The sequence below is a fragment of the Vidua chalybeata genome, chromosome 5 (genome assembly GCF_026979565.1).
Source record: "Vidua chalybeata isolate OUT-0048 chromosome 5, bVidCha1 merged haplotype, whole genome shotgun sequence".
Lineage (NCBI taxonomy): Eukaryota > Metazoa > Chordata > Aves > Passeriformes > Viduidae > Vidua > Vidua chalybeata.
In genome coordinates this window covers 3254317-3275541 of record NC_071534.1, presented here as the reverse complement: position 1 = coordinate 3275541, position 21225 = coordinate 3254317, and the positions used below count along the sequence as shown (strand labels likewise).

At 42.5% G+C, this 21225-nt stretch overlaps 1 protein-coding gene across 2 annotated transcripts in view; it reads left to right on the top strand.

The window, feature by feature from the left end:
• The window catches only part of BCL2L13 (BCL2 like 13), a 33703-nt gene extending 13177 nt beyond the window's left edge, over window positions 1-20526 (top strand). For both annotated transcript variants that reach the window (XM_053942321.1, XM_053942320.1), the window contains exons 4-7: window positions 673-829; window positions 2794-2863; window positions 8052-8195; window positions 18632-20526. In XM_053942321.1, the coding sequence (XP_053798296.1) occupies window positions 673-829; window positions 2794-2863; window positions 8052-8195; window positions 18632-19441 (1181 nt within the window). In that variant the 3' untranslated portion in view covers window positions 19442-20526. The remainder of the gene's footprint in view (window positions 1-672; window positions 830-2793; window positions 2864-8051; window positions 8196-18631) is intronic.
• Window positions 20527-21225: the final 699 nt, after the last annotated feature.

The following is a 21225-nucleotide window of genomic DNA, read 5'->3' as shown; positions in this document are numbered from 1 at the left end:
GCTGCTGCACTTGATGGCAGAAGTCCTCAGGAGCTAATGTGTCAAGGAGTGTGGCCTTACACTGTCAGATTTCTCCCTTCCACCACGTTTATTTTTTGTGATATGCTTTGACCTGTACATGTGGCTTTTATAGGACTCCCAGCAAGGAATGATTTCAAACCCATCTTTGCTTTGCATGTGTGTTGCAAATCAGAAATCTGAAATAGAAACACTAAGTTCTTTCATGTGAAGCTTTCTTAGAAGTTTGAAACTGAGAAGGGAAAGGTTATATGAACAAAATAATATTTAAAAAAATGATACTCTAATACTGCTGCAGAGATGTCCATGTGTGGGCAAATTTACTATGAAAGAGGCTCTTCTGCTGCTCCATCAGGGTTAGCATCAGCTTAAAATGGGAGAATAGCTGCACATTCAGCAAACTTGCTAGTTAGGATGCAATTGTGAAACAAGAGCTGGTGGGGAAATGTAGCTCGGTCATCTCTGCCTTGTAAGTAGCACTTTCAGAATGTATTTGGACAATTGTACTATGATTTGTTCATTGCATGCTTTGACTACAGAGTTGTGATTTTTTTCGTCCCTTATGTAAACTGTGTAAACTGCTGGGATAAGAAATCTGAGGCTGTTGATGTTCTTTTGTGAATCTGTTTTATTTCGTGTACCTTCTTCTCTCAGCATTTACCACTACAGGGTTTGACTGCCACACTTCCCCAGTGTTCAGCCCTGCCAATCCAGAGAGCTCAATAGAAGATTGCTTGGCTCATCTGGGGGAGAAAGTGTCCCAAGAATTGAAGGAACATCTGCACAAAGCACTGCAGAGCTTGCTTAGCAAGTGAGTTTCCATTTGCTTTTTCAAAGGTGTTTCCTTTTGCACTGTGACTGCTGCTGAAATGCTGAAGTTAGGACTGCATCTTGTATTGCATTTCTTTCTTTTTCAATCTATCTTTATCTGGTTGGGTTTTTTTTTGTTTTGTTTTGTGATATAATGTGCAAATACTTCTTTGTGGTATTTGCCCTTTGCAGCAATGTAAGCTCTAAAATTTTTCTAAGCTTCTGTTGCTGAATTTCTGAGGCTGCTTCAAGCAGTTTGATTGCTGGTGAAACTGGCAGCTGCCATTGCCAGTTTCATGAATGCTGAGCTGTAGCCACAATAATGTCCTTATCCTTATAGATAAGAGTGGAGCTGAAGGTTTGTTTGTGGTCTGGCCCATGATGAGTGGGAGAGTTTCCTGGAGAGGATGGTAGTTACAAACCTTGTGACCACTCTTCAGGTGCACATCTGAGGCAGATGTGGGTTCCTGGGCTCACCTTGGTGCCTTAACAGCTGTCCTGCCAGTTTAAACTTACTGTGTAAATAGCACATTGCAGTTGGCATGCTAGTGTCTTAATTAATGTCTTTGCAAATCGGTACAATTGTTGGAGTTGCTTGGTTTTCTGTTATAAATGACCAGTCTGAAATTTAATGCATCTACATGAACTACTTGAGGCTTTTCTGAGTGACCTCCAAAATGTGTTGGTAGAGAGCTGGAGTTGGAAGGTGCTGCTTTAGGAAGAGTTGCATAAATGCAGCCACGCATTTAAGTGGTTCCAGCTCGTTGATACTCTGATGTTCTAGGCTTCCTGTGTTTTCTATAGGAAAATATTTGCTTTCTAAGTAATTGTTTATGTATGTACATACATAAAGTCAGAAATGCCTGTGAAACTGTGTTGCCTTTTTCTAAGGCAAACTAGAGTTACTGTTTAATCTCTTGATAATATCCTTCCTGCAGCTGTTCCTGCTCTTCTCATCCCACTGATTGATTTCAAAGAATTAATGTGCCAGGGAAGTCAAGAGAGTGCCCTTAAAATGACAAGCCCAAATTACGTTTTCCCCACTGTGCTTTAACGTGGTTCTTTTCTCCCTGTTGCTAGAGTAGTGCTATTTGATGCAATACTTATTAATTTGGCTTATATTTTCCTGCCCTCTGATATGCATATAAACAAGTGTTTACAGTATAGTAGGTACAGTAGGCTGTTAGATCACGACAGGGTCCTGGAGTTCAATAAGCAGTTTTCTGTCCAATGCCAGTTACCACTATTTCCATTAAACTGAGGTCTCAACTTGCCTTTTGTAATGATCTGGGCTGAGGACAGCTGCTTTTGAAGCAGTGCATCTTCTGCTGTCACTTGGCAGAAAGCCTTTGCTGTTATTGTCTCTTAGATGCCAAATGATCTTGGGGAAAGACTATGGAAGAGAGGAATTTCATCATCCCAATTCAGAGAAGTAGAGATGTGATAAATCTAGACTAGAGGTATCTACTGAAGTATGAAGGGGTTTTGTGATCAAAAGTGCTGTTTCAACTCTAACAATGTTAATGCAGTCAAACAGTCTGTATTAGTCCATAGCCTGTATTGTTTACAAAATTTTACTCTGCATTGGCCTCTAGCTCAGCTAGGAATTTCTTAGTGGAATTTTCTGTCTTTAAAATCTTAGATTATAAAAAAACATGCAAGAGCTTAGAAATTTTCTAGCATATCAGAGAACCTACATATCTAATGTCCTTTAAGCTGTAGAGTATCAAATTATTAGGAAGCTCACCAGTTATATCAAAGTGTGTAACTGGGAGAAAGGTGATGCCTTCCTGACTCTGTCTGGTGCTGGTGTTTAATGTCCTGAAACACAAGACTTGCTAGGTGTTGAAAATTACGTGCTGAATACATGTGAAAATATTTTGTTCTCTGGAAACTGAGAACTTTCTTTTATTCACGCTCTTTTGTTTCCTTTTATAACTTTCAGTGTTGGTTTAACTTCTGCAGGCCGGTGACATATCAGGAATATCGGGAGCGCACGCAGGAGGCATCTGCTCATGCCAGTGGATGGAACAAGGTACCAGATCAGTGACTTGCACTTGGATATGTCTTGTGTTGCCCTGATTTTTAAAAGTGTTAAGTTTTCTTTTATAGTTCTTTTGAAAGTTTTAAAGTTCTCATAAAACTTCTTTAGCCTTTTGTTAATGTTTACATATTTGAGAGTCAGAGTTCCCACACTATTTCATGTATAAATGGAATAGTTTATATATTTCTCTGTGGGTGGAGAGAAATGAATGATTGATCTTTAGACCAGTGTGGTTGGAGAGGTGGCAATTCCATCCTCCAATCCACAGTCACCTTTGGAATTCTATAAACACCAGATGCTTGAATAAAACTGGCTCTTTTTCTCTTTTGAACTACTAAGCTTCTGTGTACTCATTTCGTGTCCAATAGCAACAGTCTTGTGTCTCTTTGATGTCCATAATGTTTGTACTAGCCACAGTTGTGCTTCACAGAGGGTCAGAAATAGAAAGAACTTACGTATGAAATAGTATGAAATAAATTGCACTCTCAGAGTGCTAGATGTGCACATAGTGGGTAGTTTTATAGATAATTTAGCTAGAAGTTACTGAATGGAAGTGTTAGGTCAACCTTCCTTTAGTTTGGTAAAATGAAAAGTTAGACATGTTGCTTGACTTATTTCTTTTTTTTAATTCCCAAGAGAGGTTAATTCGTGCAGCAATTTTGGAACAAAATCGGAGACAGTTTTTTCATAACACTTCTCTACTCCTTCTCTGCTCCAGTGTCAGGTTTAAAATAAATGTAAAAAAGAGTGCTGAACATGGTGAAAATAAAAATTGACAGTATCTTAATGATATTTAAATTGTTCAGAAAATGTAGGGATGGTGTTCCTACCTGGTTTCAAGGGTAGTTATCTCTAATGATAGGAATCTTCTTTTTTAAACAAATTGCAAATCTGTAAATGAATTGTCTTAAATTACTTTTAATGTAGAATGAATAGATTACTCTTCCCAGTTTCCTCTTCCATTAATCTTTCCAATTCATCACTGTAATCATTCTCTTATGGGTTCAGTGGGCATCAAAGCAGAATGAAATAACTATTTACAAATGTAGTCACAATTTGAGTGTTAAAATGTAGTCTTAAGTTTAAAATAGAACAAGAAATCTTTTCCCCCCGTCTTTACACTTTTTTTTCCAGAAAACTTTTTTCCTCACTAGGATTTCCCTGTTTACTTCAGAAACTGTTCATCTAACCAAGGGTGTGGGCCCTTGTAAAGCAGTTTAATAAACATTGCATGACAAGTTACTGCCCATGGCTCCAGCAATTATCATTGCTTTATGTGTGTGCTCTTTCAATTTGTCATCTTATGATTCACAGCATTTTGGTTTAAACAACCATGAAATCTGATTATCAAGAAGGTGGCTTAAGCTAGCACATTTCAATTTTCAGCTGGCGAAAGCTAAAAGCAAGCATAAAACCAGTCATTGTGGCTCAGCTGGCAAGGGAGGAGGTGCATGGGGCTCCTCAGGTCATTATGCTTTGGGTCCCCACCTCCTGAAGATGCAGCCCTGGGTGGATGAATGGGCTGCATTTGGGGGTTTATGATCCAGCCTTCATTGCTGCTGCATTCCTGGGGCTCGTGGATTTCAGTCCCCATCAGCTTGTGGTGGAGAGCATCATCCAGAACATCTTTGTCGTCAGCTCCGCTCGCCCGTAACACTTGCTGCTACCAAACACACAGTCCATATGAAAATGCCATAAAAGCAAACCAGAGTGGAAATTTTGTACCCCAGCACAGCATCTGTTTGTATTGTTTTTCTGGTGGCTTGGAGCTCCAGGAATGCCCAGCAGTTCCTTCAATAATCTTTGTTTTGAGGAGATGCAATACATTTGTGTTGGTTTCATTTCCTTTTAATTTCCTTTATCATCTAAATCAGAATTGTGTTTTGTAACAGAAGAAATCTAGATACCTTTCCTGCCATCTCAGCTCAGCTTAATTTTTACTCTAAAGAAGCTGTTAGAAAAACATGTTGATGTTGAATTCTATAAATGACAAGGGTCTTCATCTTTTATTTGAAATAAGGCTCTCATTAAAAAAAAAAAACTAAATTCCAAACCACCTCAGACAGGGCAAATTGAATTTCTATAATAAAATGAACATAATAAAAAAATTTAAATGCTGCACTGCTGAGTTTTTATGCTTTTTGCTTAAAACAGAATGCATAATCCCACTGTTGTGCATCATCTGAAAGGATAACAGATACTATTATTGAGAGCCAGTTGAACTGGTGAGTAGGGTAGCAGTCATCTTAGTGTCCCATTCTTGCTGATTAATGGGGGCAAAGAACAGTGCAACAAAAATAGAAGAAATAATCATGTGAATAATTAGATTAATTTTAAGTTGAAACAGTCAAAAGGTACACAGAACTGCAATAATTTTGGATAGAGCTTCCTCAAAAAAACTACAGCTTCCTTAAAGCCTCTGAAATTTCTTTAGGTTTTTTTTATGTACATTTAAATTTGTAATATTGTACAATGGGATTGCAATAGTGTAGTGGACACAAGTGTTTCATTTACACAATCAGCTGTCTTCTGATAGCAAAGTGGGTTTTATAATGATTCCCTAGAAGTTTTCTCCTGCCAACTATTTTCTGTGTGTGTTTTTCTTCAGTCAAAATATAAATAGCCCCTAGCATTCCTTCCCTGGTGGAGGGAATTGCAGTTGCTTTGAATTGCAAAGGCTGTATTTTTACTTTGTTCTAGTTAAATCTCACCACCATTCACACAGCTGCTCTTCTGTATACAAAGGTGGTGTTAACTTTCATGGAAGTACTGTGAGTCGGTTTGTTTCGTGAATTTATTTATTTATTTCATGCAAACCTGCTCCTGTTCCTGCCGGTCTCGGAGCAGGAGTGTCAGTAATTTCAGCAGGAAGGGAAAGCTGGGTGGTGTTTGTTGGTCTGTGTGGGACTGCATGTTAAAGTTTGAGTTTGGTCCCTCACTGTGAGCCCTGAAGAGGCTTGCTGAATTTGGGGTGAATGCGTGGATTAGGCATCAAGTTGGCAAAGGAAGAAGGCAGCAATCATATTCACTCTGCCAGCGTTTTAGCTCCCTTCATTTCCCAAGCAGCCTTTCCTTGCCTTTGTTTCTTTTGCCTTCAGCTTCATTAAATGTCAAATATTTTGAGATCTCAGTGTTCATGCTGCGGTAGAGTTATGTGGGTGTGCCCAAAGCCTCTGAAAGATCCCTAGCTTTGACAGTTTGAGTTTTTTTGATTCCTCTTACACCTCATCTTGACCTATTCCTTATATCTGTGCACTGTGATCTTGGACCTCTTCTGCCTCTGAGTTGAGTTTAATTGCAAGAAACTAAAAAACCCCAACACTTTTAAAATGCAAACACTTTTAAACTTCTGGCACCATGGCATCCCTAGTGAAGTGTTAACAGTTACCAGTGTTAACTGTTCAGCACAGAACAGTACTATAACCTTGTTGTAGTAAGTCAGCTGAGACTTCATTTTCTTAATGCAGGAAAAGCCAATTCTTTATTCACACAACTCATTTTATACAGTTTTTACAGGCCTCGTGTGTAGCTTTAATTGGTTAATAGCTTTCTTGCCAATTACTCTTTTGGTTAGTAAGAGGTATTTTACTTGTCTATCCGATCTCTCTGTTCTTGAATTGTTTACCTATTTTCTTCACTGATTCTCATGGGACAGATTTAATGTTTATGCAGGTGCTGGTTGTTTTTTCTCCCCCAGAATTGGTTGTTGTGTTAACAAACTACTCCTACCAGAATTGTTTTTGCATGGGAACTTGCAAAGTGCTTAGCTGCACTTAGAAGAAGTGACAGGCCGGCTATTAATTTAGCAGAGCAGGCCTGATCTTATGAGGCCTTTCTTTTATAATTTCTCATCCTGTCTGCAACATAAGCTGTCTGCCACAGTCTTGGACTTCTTTGTTAATCAGCTGGAGCATCTTAAATTTATCAGATTTATCAGGGCATTTTTTAGGCCCTATCTGGTTTTAGTAGTCAATCTCAGTGTGATGCCACCATGAATTTAGTACAAATCTCAATTTCAGCTTACTTTGCTATTCATCTTCCTCCAGCGTTGCACACTAAGGTGTGATTTCTGGTAATAGTAGTGCAGGATATTTACAGAAAAGAAAACCACACTGATGGGGAAGAGACTGGAGAGGGAAGGAGGCTTAGGAGTTGAGCATGAGCAGTAGTAGAGCCTTCATCTCCCTTGTGCAGCTGGGAAACAGCATTCCCAGCTGTCAATAGGTGTGCAGTGCAGTTGCCTCAATTAAAATGCAGTAAAACAAATATTTTTCTCTTGTGCCGTAATAATGCTTTTTCAGATGCTAATGACTTCAGTTCTTACCAGTTTCCCACCCTTGGCGAGGTGCTGCATATGAACAAAGCCCAGAGGGCCACTTGCATGCTCTATGAGAATAAATTTAGAGTTTAAAAGTTCTACTGCATGTTGTTTAGGTAAACAAAAACATAATTTCAGAAGGAAGTGTCTAGAACTGTATAATGTGAAGGAGGTGGATTCGCAGTCTTGCATCTTCCAGAGCAATTTAGGTTAGGGCTGGGCATTCAGTTTAAAGGTTTCTAAAGAGGAATGGGAGTAGGAAATGAAGGAGGAAGATCTCTCTGTGTTAAATTTGGCATCAGAGGGAGAGTTTGACATGGAAAGAGCTTTGTGTTTGTCATTTCAAACATGTTTGTAATGCTGTGCTGCTGGGTGGAGGTGTTTGTTTCTGTCCTGCCTCAGAGCTAAGTGTGAACTTCTAAAGAGACTGTCTAGTGCAGTGTCCCTATTCAGGAATGTGTATGAGTTTGCTGTTTGCATGTGGATGCATATCCCTTTAAGATATTTATGATGTTGAGTCTTTCCCCTTGTGGGGTAGCAAGTTCTGGACTTGTTCTGCTTCTCTACCTGGACCCTGTGTTGGGAAGAAAGTGGGGCTTAAAAAAACACTGCAGTGGTGTTCTGTGAAATTCTCGAGTTCGACTGGGGGTTTTTGCTTAGCAGATTAAGTGCTTCCTTTTTAGTGCATTTTATTGTGTGTTTGCCTTGTGTCTTCTCAGAAATGAAGTGTATAGTCCCTGGTACGTTTGGACTTGAAGCCTCAGACCTTTTCTGTGGACACATGAATTCTGTTCTAGTTGCAAAATAGTATTGATAATGCTTTCTGTATTTATTGACACTTTTTTTTTTTTTTTTTGGAAGGTCTTGGTGCCCCTGGTTCTGTTACAACAATTTCTGATGGAGCTGACCAGACGGGGCCAGGAACCACTGAGTGCCCTTGTGAACTTCGGGGTGACATATCTAGAAGATTATTCTGCAGATTATATTATTCAACAAGGAGGATGGGTAAGAAGACCTCATTTCTAAGTGTGATCCTAGTAGGAGTGAAAGCTAAGAGAGGTTGCTAGAAGGAAGCAGATGCAAGGAAGAATGACTCAGAAAAAGAAATAGAAAAAAAAAAAAGATCAGGAGGTCAAGACCAGAAAGGGGTCTTGGGCAGTCATCTCTTTTTTTTCTCTACCCCAAGGCAGAACTGACTTTCACCCATTCATTTCTGATGTTGATATTAAAGACCTGAGTGATTGGACTCCACAATTTCCCCAGGCAGTCTGTCCCAGTTCTTTGCACGTCTGGTTTGTTGGATTGCTGTTGAAATTGAAGAGGTCCTTAGGTGTCAGATAACAATTAATTTTCATACAGTGTGTGTTAAGGTGCTAATTTGTTGCTGTATGGTGAGCTTTGTGCTTCCCTGTTAATATACATGGAGCACTGCATTTGGAAGCAGACGCCTGTAACAAGAGGTTATATGCCTGAGAGGCTCCTTTTTTTCATGGTATCTTCATCCTCTGGTGACTGCTGGAAAAGGTATATGGGTTTTTTCCTCCTCTTAAATTTCAGAGAGTTTCTTAGCAGATAAGTAATTGGGGAGCACTTGGTACAGAAATGTCAATAGGTACTAATTAATTTTTATAATAAGTGATAAGATAGCTAGATGCATATGGGAGTTTATAGCTGTATAGGAACATGCATAGAATAAGCAATCAGGATTTCTCTGTGCTACATTTTTCCTTGTAGCAATCTTTAATTCATGGTAACCAGTGTTCCTGAGTCATGGCATGCTGAGGAAGTTTCATTTAGAAACACTTCAGAAAGGCAGCTCACAGCTGATGAGCTGGGTCTTGAAGGCTGAACCTAAGATTACTGGGTTTGGGAAGAATGCCAGATTGAATGGAATTAATCTGGGATTTGTGAAATGGCTCCAGCAGGCTGATTTATTCTAAAAAGAAAAGCTGTTCAGGAAAACCCAGTGATAAAAAAGTACTAATAGGAAAACCGCTTTCAGAAGCTTCTCGTAATCCAAGAGTTTACCTAAGGGGTTTTTTTGAAGAGTAGCTTGTTCAAGAATTTCTGCACATCTGCACCTTTTTTACCCATTCCCTTCCCAGCAGTTGTGGGGAGCAGTTCTCAAGGCCTGTGGGAGGGATTGTTTGTCCTTAATGGACAGAAGCACTAACAGCATGCAGCCAAATGACCTTAGGTCATTTGATAAATGCACTCATATCTCAAAAGTATTCCAGCCCAGGGCAGGCCCTTACTTGCAGCTTTTAGACAGATCGATATTAGTACTTCTTTGCTTTTCTGCCTTGGTTTTTGACCTCCAGAGTTGCTGTGCTGTGTTCTCCAGCCCCTTTTTGAGGCCTGTGCTGTAAACACACTTTGTAGAGCGCAAAGCTTCTCAAAACAAGCATCTTTCCAGCACGGCCTGTGAGAGAGGGGGCTGTGCTCTGTGTCTGCCTGGCTGTGCAGGGATGTACACATCAGGGTGGTGCTGTCCAGCGGGCTCCCAGCGTGTCTGTGCACATCCAGCCAGGCAGAAAATCAGACTGACACGGGCAGTGCAGCAAACAAGCCAGGGCTATTTTTGAAACGGCACAAGAGGCGAGGAAAGAGACTAGGTGATGAAAATCCTTTCCAGATGAATTAATGTAGCTGCACTAATCTCTGTGAGTTGCTCTGGGGATGGGCTTGGGACCCACTGGGCTTTTTGTGGAGGAAGGGGAGTATATGGTTATATTGTATTTTTTTCTCCCTGTAAGGAAAAGGTTAATTTTCACCCTGTGGCGTGTTTCTGGGTTTATTTAGTGTCTATGGGATGGCAGTGCTGGGAGCAGGGCGTGGGGCCAGGATGGGAGGGGTTGTGTTCTGAGAAGGGCCAGGAAGAGCCTGGCAGTCTGGTAGCCACACAGAAGTGTTGGAGTGTTTGCATTTTTTGAGATATGCATCTGCCACGGGGGCTCTGTGTGCTGGATCAAGTTGTCACTAATTTGCTTGAGCCATGAGGGCAATGTGTAAACCTGGGAGTCTCCAGTGACTCATGTTGCAGTAAGAGGTTCAATTTTTGTTATTTTGGAGCTGTATGAAGTTAGGTCTTTCCTGCAGCAGCTAAGAACTTGCTTAAAAGTGAGATGCAAGAATAGCCTGTCTGGTTTTCTGTGGATCTGGAGCAGAGGAGAGCTTCACAGGAGTCAGCTTTTCAGGGGCAGACCTGAAAAGCTCTGTGGTGTCTCTGGTGCTGTCTCATCCCCTGGCACCATTTGGGGTCTTCCTCACTTTTTGAATTGAAGTAATCTTTGTCAGGAGGGGAGTAGCCAGTCAAAGGTGAGGGGCCAGCTGAGCCCTTCCTGTGCCTCACTGCGGATCTGTGGAGTCAGAATTCCACAGAGCTGTGTCATCCATTTGCTGCATCATTCTCTGCAGCCACAATGCAGCTGGAAGAGCTCCCAGGGTTCTGCATTTGTGCAAGACTTGAGGTTCTCCTGTGAGCTCAGAAGGCTTCTGGGTCCAGGAAAGCATCTGACTGAGGATGGTAGACAGCTAACCAGAAGCAAAATTTCCAGCTCAAGTGAATAAAGATTTACAAATTGTGTAGCTACGCAGCAGATTTCAAGAAATTGGCATGGCTTATGGGAAATGAGAAAGTTGATATACTGGAGGATGACAAGTTGCTTTTTTATTTTCCATGCCAGTCCCACAGAGATATGATGCTGAGATAGTGTGTTGAAACAACGAGTGTTCTCCTCCCATTCTCCCTTCAGGCACTAAAATTGTAATTCAGCTAACTTTTGATGACAGTGTGGGAGTGGAATGTACTGGTGGCTTGGCTGGGTTGGTGAGGGAATGGCTGGCATAGTTTTATGTTCCCTCTTTCACTAATTGCTCTGACAGGTTTGGCTGCAACTCTTGCATTTATCTGTTTGACTCTTAAGTTTTAGTATGACCTCTTTTCTGGAGAAAGCATGCTGGGCATTCCAGATTCTCTAAACAGACACGTGGGGACACACATTTCTTCCTCCTGGCTAGTGGGTCTGCTGGTCCTACTCAGACCTTCTTCCTTTATCATCTTGAGCCATTGCAAAACAATACCCAGCTGGATTTACAAGTAGCTTTGTTCTTTTCTTTCCTAAAAGCAAAGTTAGGGCTCAGCAGACACGCAGTGTGTACATGCTCTCCCCACCCCTTTCCTCATCTCCCCTCCCCTTTCCTCATCTCCCCTCCCCTTTCCTCCTCTCCCCTCCCTTCTCTCCTCCTACCTCCCCTGCTTTTTTGCTCTCTCTGACTTCTCCAGGGCTGAATGCTGCTGCATCAGAAGCAATTCTTGGTCTCCTGGAAAAGTGCACAGTAAGACCAGTCCGTTGGTAAGGATTTTTTCCCTCTTCCTTTCCCATCCCTTCCCAAATAATTTATTTCTTCTCAAGTTCTGCAGATCCTGTTTTTCATGGTTAGATTTCATCTTTGTAGAAATATCTGGGAATGTCTGTAAGGAGAAAAGAGTGTAAGTTTTATTGGAAGCAAGCTGCTCTTTTTTTCCTCTCCGGTTCCTATTCCTGTTACCAGCCCCTCTGCTTTCCCCTTGTTTGAACCTATTTTTCAGAGTGCAGTTAATAAAACCTTTCTTCTCAGCACAAGCCTGGGAGTTATATTGTGACCTGTGGCAGAAATTGTCTCTACCTTCCCAAGGGTCTTGTCTCATGGAGTTCAGACCTGGATTTGCATTTAACTAGTTAAGTGCCCATGTTGAAAGGGTAAAAGTAAATTTGCTTGAAATTTCCATTGTGTTTACAGTTTCCTATCTCAGCCTTAGAGGAGCTGTTTTCTCTGTGTCTCCAGTGTTTTGTCTTGGGCTTTGCAGCTGGTTTAGTTGTTTTCTTTGCTGCTGGTGATTGAATAATACGCATATTAGAGAGTGTTAAAAATTGGGAGGAGAAAGAGAGAAAAGAGGCAATTGTCATCCTAGGGAAGCGAGGTGGTCAGTTTGTGCTTCCCAAGATGAAAATCTGCAGCAGTCCAGGTGTCTGCCCTGGAATGACAATGCAGAAATAGAAAGATGTGCTCTGCTGGAGGAGAGAGAAGTGAGTTTAATGTGGCAGAGATGCAAGAAAAGGCAGTCTAGTTAGAGGAGTCCTAGAAAGGAGTTTTCCTTTCAAAGTAATTGTGCTTTATGCTTGTGTCATGGATTACTGCAGCAAATTGTCCACTTTTAATTATATGTAACTTCTTTGGTACAGTAATAGATTTTTTAAATTTTTAGGTACTGTGGCTGAAGAAGGACATTAAATAGTAAAGGAGCAACTAGATCTCCTTTCTCTTTTCCCTTCCAACAACTTCAAATCTGGAGAAGTGGTCTATAAATAACTGAATTTACCTAATTTAAACCCATAAGACTGAAACCTAAAGGGTGTTGCTTTGGTGCTGACTTTCTGCAGGTTGTAGAGATTATGTTGGATGGCAGGGATGGAAGAGGATCATTTCTGCAGGCTGTTCTAGCCAAAGCATTCCTTGAAGGGAATGAGGGCAGTGGCTGCAATATCAGAGTGCTTTGATGTGGTTCACTCGACCTTCTTTTCCTTTTTTTTTTTTCTTAATAAAAAGTGCAATCCTATTTGTAAGAACTCTGTTCTCTTTTTCTTGGCTCCACCTATCGTGACAGTTTCAGAGGGATGAGGAGAGAGGCACAGTAAGTGCCTGAGGGCTTTTTGGGACTTCTTTATATTTTAAAATGTTTTGTTCTGGATCTGAGCGTTGTCAGAAGCTCCTTTACAATCCATTTCTCTGAAGGATTAGCTGGGTGATGCTGTCAGATCTGACTTCCACGAGGGTCTGAAAAGGTTTGGTATAACGGGGCTGGGCACCGAGACAGAGCAGATGGAGCCGCAGCCTGGGCACACCCAGGTGGGAGTGGAGCCATTCCTGGGCACTGGCACCCCTGCTCCTGCCACAGATACAGATCACACAACGAGCACATTCCCAGCTCCAGGGAAGGTTGTTGTTGTGGGAAGTTTGCTTATTTCCCCGTGGGAGATGTCTTAGGATCCCTGGACATAGGCCAGTTTGTCACTCCTCGCCTCTTGTTTTTCAGACAGTGGATTTTAAGCACGAATGTATGTGATGGGTTCCCTAGTGCTCATTGCTGTGGCGCTGTTGGTGTGGGGAAGGTGGCCATAGAAGCACAGAGTGTCCTGAGTTGGAAGGGACCCACAGGGATCCCTGAGTCCAAGCCCTGAACCACACCATGTGCCTGAGAGCATTGTCCAAACGCCCCTTGAACTTCATTTCTCTCTGGGATGGGTTATGTTACAAGATAGTCAGTGTCCTCACCTAAGAAACTTCCTAGCTGAGTTGAGTGGTTGAAATTTTTATCATAGCCAAGATTGCTCTCCAGGGACACTCTGTTCTGCAAGCATTTCCTCTTGAACCTCAGGATACTCTTTTTCTCAGGGATTTTATGTGGCTCTGTTTAGTTTCATGTTGAGGGGTTGAAGCTCAGGGAACATGGAGATTTTTTCCTCTGGTGGTTCTTTCTGACCTGTACAGAATTTTTGCCTGAGTTGGACAAAATCAGGATCTGGGGGGTACAGGTGGGGAACAGGTAATAGACATACTGTATAATTTTCAGGTGGGCTTTTTTGTGCCTTCAGAAATGAGTTTTGTGTGAGTTGCCTATCCACATCCTTCCTTGTTTCTACTTTAAGGCAGAGACCAGTTGAGCTTTTAAGAACACTTAAAACCAAACCCTAGAAGAAGCTTCAACAGCAGTTGGACACAGCTGTTTTTACATTTTCCTGGTCTTTGAGTTTACAGGGCAGGGCATTTGAAGTATGCTCTAAGATGCAGCAAATGCTCTATTGGACACCTTAATGGGATCTCTTCTGTTCTAATCTAATCTCATCTCTATTATAGATGCAATGTGTGTTACTACTCCTACTGTGTTTTGTAGAGAAATGAGTTGCTTTTATGTTTGAGACATTCAAAATTTTTATTTGAGTATCTCTTGGCACCAGAAGCGGCTTTGCATGAATCGTGCTGAAATTATTATTTTGTTAAATAAGGATTTTTTATCCTTATGTGTAGTTAAAGGTTTTCCTGTTTAGCAAATATATACTATAGGTAATGAGCCTGTTTGTTTGTATACCCTTAATAATAGACATATTGGAAAACTATGAAAGATGATATAGACAACATAAGAGTCAGTTTCTATGTTTTGGGGGAGGTTTACTTATGTTTGCTGTCTTTAAATCATAAATGAAAGTTAACAGGTGTTTTTAAGTAACAGTTCTGTACTATATTATTGTAGGAACTTTCAGACTTTTTTTTTTTCATTATTTTGTTACCATTTTGCTGCTGTCCAGTGTAGCTCACCCTGTAGCATACTGGCTGTAGCCTCTCCTGAGGGCAAGAGTGCCACATTTGTTAACAGCGCTTCCTGTCACTTGTAGAAGCACCGTGGAACATTCCTGGGTCAAACCCCATAGGCTGAGGACAGTGACTGATTTCTGTGGCTGATCTTTTCCCCAGGACTGTCTCATGGGATGTGGCCATTCTTGCTGTGTTCTAACCAAGCAGGGAAATGTGCAGTTCTGTCTCCTTGTAATTTGTGCCAGCTCCTCCCTCAAAGTGGTTGGGATCAGGAGTGGCAGGAGGCTGCAGGGAGGGACTCCAGCTTCTCTACCACACCTGACATGGCTCTCTAAATGTGCTGGATGAGGAAAAGCACTCCCAAGTTTGCAAGTTTCCAACCACAAATATGAAAAAGAGCAACTCTGATAATTTTGGTTTGAAGCAGTATATTTACAATAAACAAAGCAGATAAAGAAATGCTTACATAAATTCCTTACTTACTATTATATCTAAAGTGTAGGGCTTATATAAGGCCTCCTCAGGTTTTTAAAAATCCTTCCACATGTTCTATCCTGTCCTGAAATAATCTGCCTGTTGGAGCTTTGCTTTTGGGTCACATCTGTAGATGAATCAAGTGAATTATCCTAAATGTCATTCAGTTTTTATCACAGCTGCTTTAAAAGGAAAAAAAAAACACCCACCAAAGTGCAAACCTCAACTGAACCGGCACAAAATCCAAGCTTTATCCGCTTGACTTTATGTATTAAATCTTAATTCAGCTCAAGAAATATTAATCATGTATCCTAAATAATGCCTATTACTGTCTGGATTTTCAATTAAAGCTTCATAAGCTTTTGATGAAAAAATGCTGGAACTGCCAGTGTGTCAGCTCTGCCCCAGCCTTCCCAGCCACGGGTGATCTGTCTCTCCAAGCCTGGGGAGTTGTGTCCCTGAGGCACTGACACGGAAGGTAAATTGTCTGTAAAGACAGAAAGGAATCAGCCAGGCTGCATAAGGCTCTGATTTATAGGGAGCCAGCAGCTGATAACTCTTTTGAGGTCAGCACAGTTTGCGTGAGAAAAGGAACAATAAAACTCTTGAGTCCCTTTTGGTCCTCCTCCCTCCTGCTGAAGGCAGGCTGCCTGTGTAGTGTTGCTACACGTATTAGCAAGGTATTTGAAATTATGAGGATGGCCTGTGTTCCTTGTATAACCATCCCTTCATTTCCTTACCCTCTCCAAAGATGTGCCCAGATCTTGGCTGCATTTTGTGAGAAGCGAACCTCCAGTGAAAGTCTGCATTTAGAAGTATCAGGTTGGTTGTAATTTCAGGGCAGTCTCTGTACCTGCTGTCCCCAATGACTACAGGTGGCTCCATTCTCCCCTCTGTGGGCTGCTGAGTCACGGCTCAAAGCCTCTTGGCTTTCACCAGTGCACAGTGTGTGACTTCAGGAATTTAGACCATCTCAATGTAGCCCTTGTTGGTGGCTTTTTTGGTGCAATCACCAGAGCTCACAAATCCTCAGCAGCCTAGTGTGTTTTTGGAATATTTTTGTATATACCTCATGCTGAGTGAGTCACAGCAGCATGTGTGCACCTCACTGGAATGTTAAGAGCAGAACAGTTATCAGTGGTGTGTGTCCCTGTTCTTTCTTCTAATGTCACACCACAGACGTGGTCTAGTGTGTTGTGATGTGGTGTGGACAGGAAATAAATTCATCCTGATTTGTGGAAGTGGAGAGCTGAACAGAGAGGAGGATAGTACAGAAGTTCACAAGACTGCAGGTTTTACCCCTAATTATTTTGTTGTTTAATTGCCTTTCTGAGTCAGCTGTGGAAATAAAAAATTTACTTTGATCGTAGGAGTCTGGTAGTGGCTTATATTCCAGTGAGAGTATTTCCTACTTAACAACATCCAGGGCAAAACCTGCTGGTCAGGGGAGTGAGTGTACAATCTCAGAGAGTGTGGGCAGCAGGCTGCCTCAGCAGAGGGTGGTGGAAGCCAAGGACAGTGACTGACTCCCTGCTGTGCTGCTTTCCAGTGTCTGCTGGAACAGGACAGGTTTGGAGTCCTGTCCTCCCACGCTGCACAGCAGCTCCGGCCCTCACTCTCTTCTTTGGATCCAATAACCTTTGCCTTTACTTCAGTTTCTTGGCTCTTCTTTTCCATTGCCCTTAATTTGCACTGCTGGTTGCTTCCTCCTGTGTGTAGAGCTCTGTTTTGTTTTAATGGCCTGAGTGGCATTATTAAAAAAATAATTAGTTCTTCTATCGGAACACGACTTTCAGGGTACTGCAGTCTTGAACTGTCGGTGACTGCTCGCAGAGCAGAGCTTGCTTTGGGTTTGGCATGTGGTTGTGTCTGAACGTTTTCACAAATGTAATGCTTTACTCATTTTCATTGCATGCTGAATTAAGACTTTGTGGTGATCCTCAAATGGTTAGTGAGCAGCTTAATTGCTTTTAACCCTTTCCCTGAGGAACTCTTTGCATTGTTTGACTTTGTTCCTAAACATCTTACCAAGCTGGATGATCTTTCTCACACTGAGCAATTTAAAGGCATTTATGAAGAAAAGTTTTCAAGTGTTCTGTAATACTCCTTTGCCCACGTCCAAATATCTTACAAAGTTCCAGGGGCTGAGGGTTAAAAACATCTCCATAAAATAAGAAGTGTGTTTGTTTTTAACTGGGATGAGTTCCTGACACAGGTCACCATGTGGATCCATTAAAAGTTGTGAAACAACCAGGGAGGTATCTTGGAATGGGAAACTATAGGTGGGAATCAAGCCCCAAATTCACAGGTGTTGGGAAAGGTTTAAAAAAGGGACAGCTGCTCAGAGTCCTTTAGGAGAACTATTGTGTGTGGAAGGGAGCATGGAGAAAGAGAATTAATGGATTTTTTTGTTACAAAGGATTGTAGAGGAAAGTTTGGAATTTGCACAGAAGGGGCTCCCAGCACTGCAGTACTTGATTGAATGTTCAAGTCATTCTTGTTACAAACAAGAAAGTTACTGAATCTTTGTTAATTACTTTACAGACTTCTGTTATATGGCATAGGAAACTTTGGAGTGCCTCCTTGCCCCCATCTCTTTGTCCTTTTTTCAGCTGGAATCGAGTTAGTTTTCTTCCTAGCTGTGTTTTGGATTTAGCATGAGAGTGACATAGATAACACATTGATGTTTTAGTTGTTACTAAGTAGTGCTAGCCCTAAACCAGGGACTTTTCAGAGTCTCGTGCTCTGCCAGTGAGGAGAGGCACAAGAGGCTGGGAGGGAGCGTGGCCAGGGCAGCTGACCTGAACTGGCCCAAGGGGTGTTCCAGACCATGGAACATCAAGCCCAGTACATGAACTGGGCTGATTGCAGGGAAATCAGTATTTTACACTTGTATTTTCTCCAGTGAAACCCATTGTTAAATTTTTAGGATGCCTATAGATTTTTCCTAGCTAAATAAAAGCAAGCAAACCCTGTCACCATCTCTGGGTGTGTGTGCTTGGTTGTTTGTTTCAACTTCAGTTGGGTAGCCAAAGTTATGATGGCAGTTTTTGAAAGTGAACTTGTTGAAGAATAACTAAAATTGTAGTAAATACTAGAATTATTGTAGATTCCAATTTGTTGGTACAAAGCAGAAATTTAGGCTTCACATAGCATTGGAAATGGGATAAAATTAATATAAGAGGAACACTGTTAGATGAAAACAGGCAATAGAGAGCACTTGCACAGAAAGGAGTGGGGAGTGGTATTCAGCTGGGATCGTGTACTTGCATTTGCTTTCTTTTTCTTTGATCCATTGCAGTTTGGTTTCAGACTTCAGTGTCTTGTCAGGTTAATAATGACCATGTGGTGCATTTTGGTGATGTCATGGCAATAAAATCAGGGAAAGGAGGAGCTCCCAGCAAAGCTCATGTAAGGGGTTCCATTCTCTGGACACACCAGCTGGGTTCTGTAATCTGTGCTGAAATGTAGGTCAGGCAGCTGCTGTTCCTGCAGAGGCCCTCTCATCTTTCTTCCAGCTCACCAAGTTTCCAGGTGTCCTGTTCTGTTCTGTCCCTTACGGAGGGAGCACGGAAGGAATCGCTCACGTGTTGTGTCCTCCCTTTTGTTTGTAGGGAACGGTCTTCACTTTGGAATCCGAAGAGGAAGAGTATCCCGGGCTCATTGCAGAGGACAGCAATGACATCTACATCCTGACCAGTGACAACTCAGGGCAGGTGAGCCCCCCGGAGTCCCCCACGGTGACCACGTCGTGGCAGTCGGAGGGCCTGCCCGTCTCCCTGTCGGCGAGTCAGAGCTGGCACACGGAGAGCCTGCCAGTCTCCCTGGGACCCGAGTCCTGGCAGCAAGTGGCTATGGATCCCGAAGAAGTCAAAAGCCTGGACAGCAACGGAGGGGCTGAAGAGAGGAGTGAGAACAACTCTTCCAACTCTGACATTGTTCACGTGGAGAAGGAAGAGATACCAGAGGGGATTGAGGAAGCAGTGGTGCCAGCTGGTGCTGCAGAGACCATACAGGCAGCGTTTCCAGAAACCTCTGCTTCTTTACAGGAAATAAAACCTCCTGAAATTGCTGCTGCTGAAAAAGCACATCCCTCCGCACTTCTGCGTACAAAACAGGAGGAAAAGGGAAAAGCAGCTGAAGAGCTTGTTGAACCTGAAATCCCCGTGTTAAGTAAACCTGTCCCAAAGTTAGCCCCATCGGAAGAAAAGGCTGCACCAGAACCTGAGAAAATACTGCTTCCAGGCGAAAAAAAAGCAGGGAAGGAGGGCCATTTGGAAGAGATAGAAGAGAAATCCTCAGCTGCAGAGGAGAAGCCTATCCTGTTGCCAGAAGGGAAATCTATACTGCTGTACGGCGGGGCTGCCGCCGTCGCGATATTGGCTGTGGCAGTCGGAGTAGCGCTGGCGCTTAGGAAAAAGTAACGCAGCTCTCTTGAGGAGGAGGGAGGAGAGAAGAGAGCACATCCAATTTTTGTAGTTGTGTTACCTAAAGGTTGAGCTGCCTGCTGTTTAACTGGACATTTGAGTAACTCAGTGGTGATGAGGTGAGGTTGTTCAATAAGCCTCCAGCTACGGACAATCATGTTTTTAGTAGAATCGGGGCGGGGACTGGTTTTTGGTGATTAAAGTACGGGGGTATTTTTAAAAAAAAAAAACAAAAAAATCTGCAAATTTAAGACTTAAAGTGCAGGTGCTGAAGAAAGGGGTGCTCATACTCTAGGAACTGGAACAAAGAATCCCCAGGGGAAGGGGCGAGCCAGCTGCTGCCAGCCCCTGGGGATTTTGGCTTCTCCGATTGACCGCTATTGCAGCTGTGCTGTCTTGTCACTTCCCGTTGCGCCCCCGAGCCCCTCCTAACAAACATTAGCCAACCTGAGTCCTGTAGCGAGAGGCTGGTGTCCCTTTTGTCTCAGCTTCCTCTCAGGTACAGCACTGCTCCTCATAACCTTCCAGGTTCCTCCTAAGCCCCAATGGGACAGTGCTTTTTCTTACCTCTTGGCTCACACTGGTTTTGGCCCCTAACGTTTACTGGAGCCCCATCCTGTGAAGATGCTGCCTCTCTATAGCTGTATTATCTCTGAGCATCCTGGTGTTCCTGGGGCAGAGGTGCTGCCCAGGAGGGTGGGAGGGACACTGCTATTTGCTGGTTTGAGAATCCATTTGTTCTGCTCCTGCCCAGCCCACTTCACTGCAAACCCTTCAGTTACCAGAGGTACGAAATTGATGCTGGACACGGTGCCGTTGGGATCACTACTCTGATATCTGGGGTATATTCAGCAAAAATACAGCAAAACCGTGTGGAAGCAAGGCCAGTGCCTCAAGTGCAATTCAGATGTTAAACGCTCTGCTGTCCTGCTGCAGTCTGCATTGTCTTTCCCAAGTTAAGCACAGAGTGTATTTAGTCCTAACTTGGTCTTCTTGCCCGCGACAGAATCCCAGATATCCAAAGCAATGGATTCTAGTAACTGACAAAAGAGCATTAAACATCTCTGTCTGCTTGTTCCTGACCTGGCCCGGAGTGCTGTTCAGTGCGATTTCTTTTGCGACTGTGAATCTGTAATTACCTAAATTTACAGGGTCACAAATCATGAGCAAATTACTTAGGCAAAAGAAGGAAATTCCCCCTTCCTGCAGTCACAACACTTGAGGTGTGTGTGGAGACAAGCCTTTCAATTATTGCCCTACTCCTTAGTGGGATCCAGCTGCAAGTGTTCCTCTTCCAGCACATTTGAGTGTCTGTCCTTGTCCAACTGCAGCTGCGTGGGCGACACCTTGGGCTTCCCAGACAGAGCTGTGGATGCATCTCTGAGGGTTGGTGCTGGCACTGTGGCTTACAGCAGATGGAGGAAGGTGAAAGGGAGCTTGTGATAATGTAAAAAATGAAACATGAGCTTATGGGGGAGTCTTCACAAAGCACAAAGGCAAGGTACTTTTATTTCTAAATAACCATATCAAGAATACATCTCCCGATGAGCCTGTTTCTTAAGGGATCTCAGAATGAAGAGATCTTAGCATATTCTCTATTTTAAGGATATTCTTGCTGCATTTTCCTATCCCAGGATGCTGGAAAGTTAGTCAGAATGTGTCAGATTCTGAGGAATTATTTTTGTGTAAGCTTTTGTGAAATGGATTTTCTAGAAAACTTACTGGATTTTGAACTCTGTGTGTGAAGTTGACTATTAAGAGGAAGGGTTGTGTATATACTG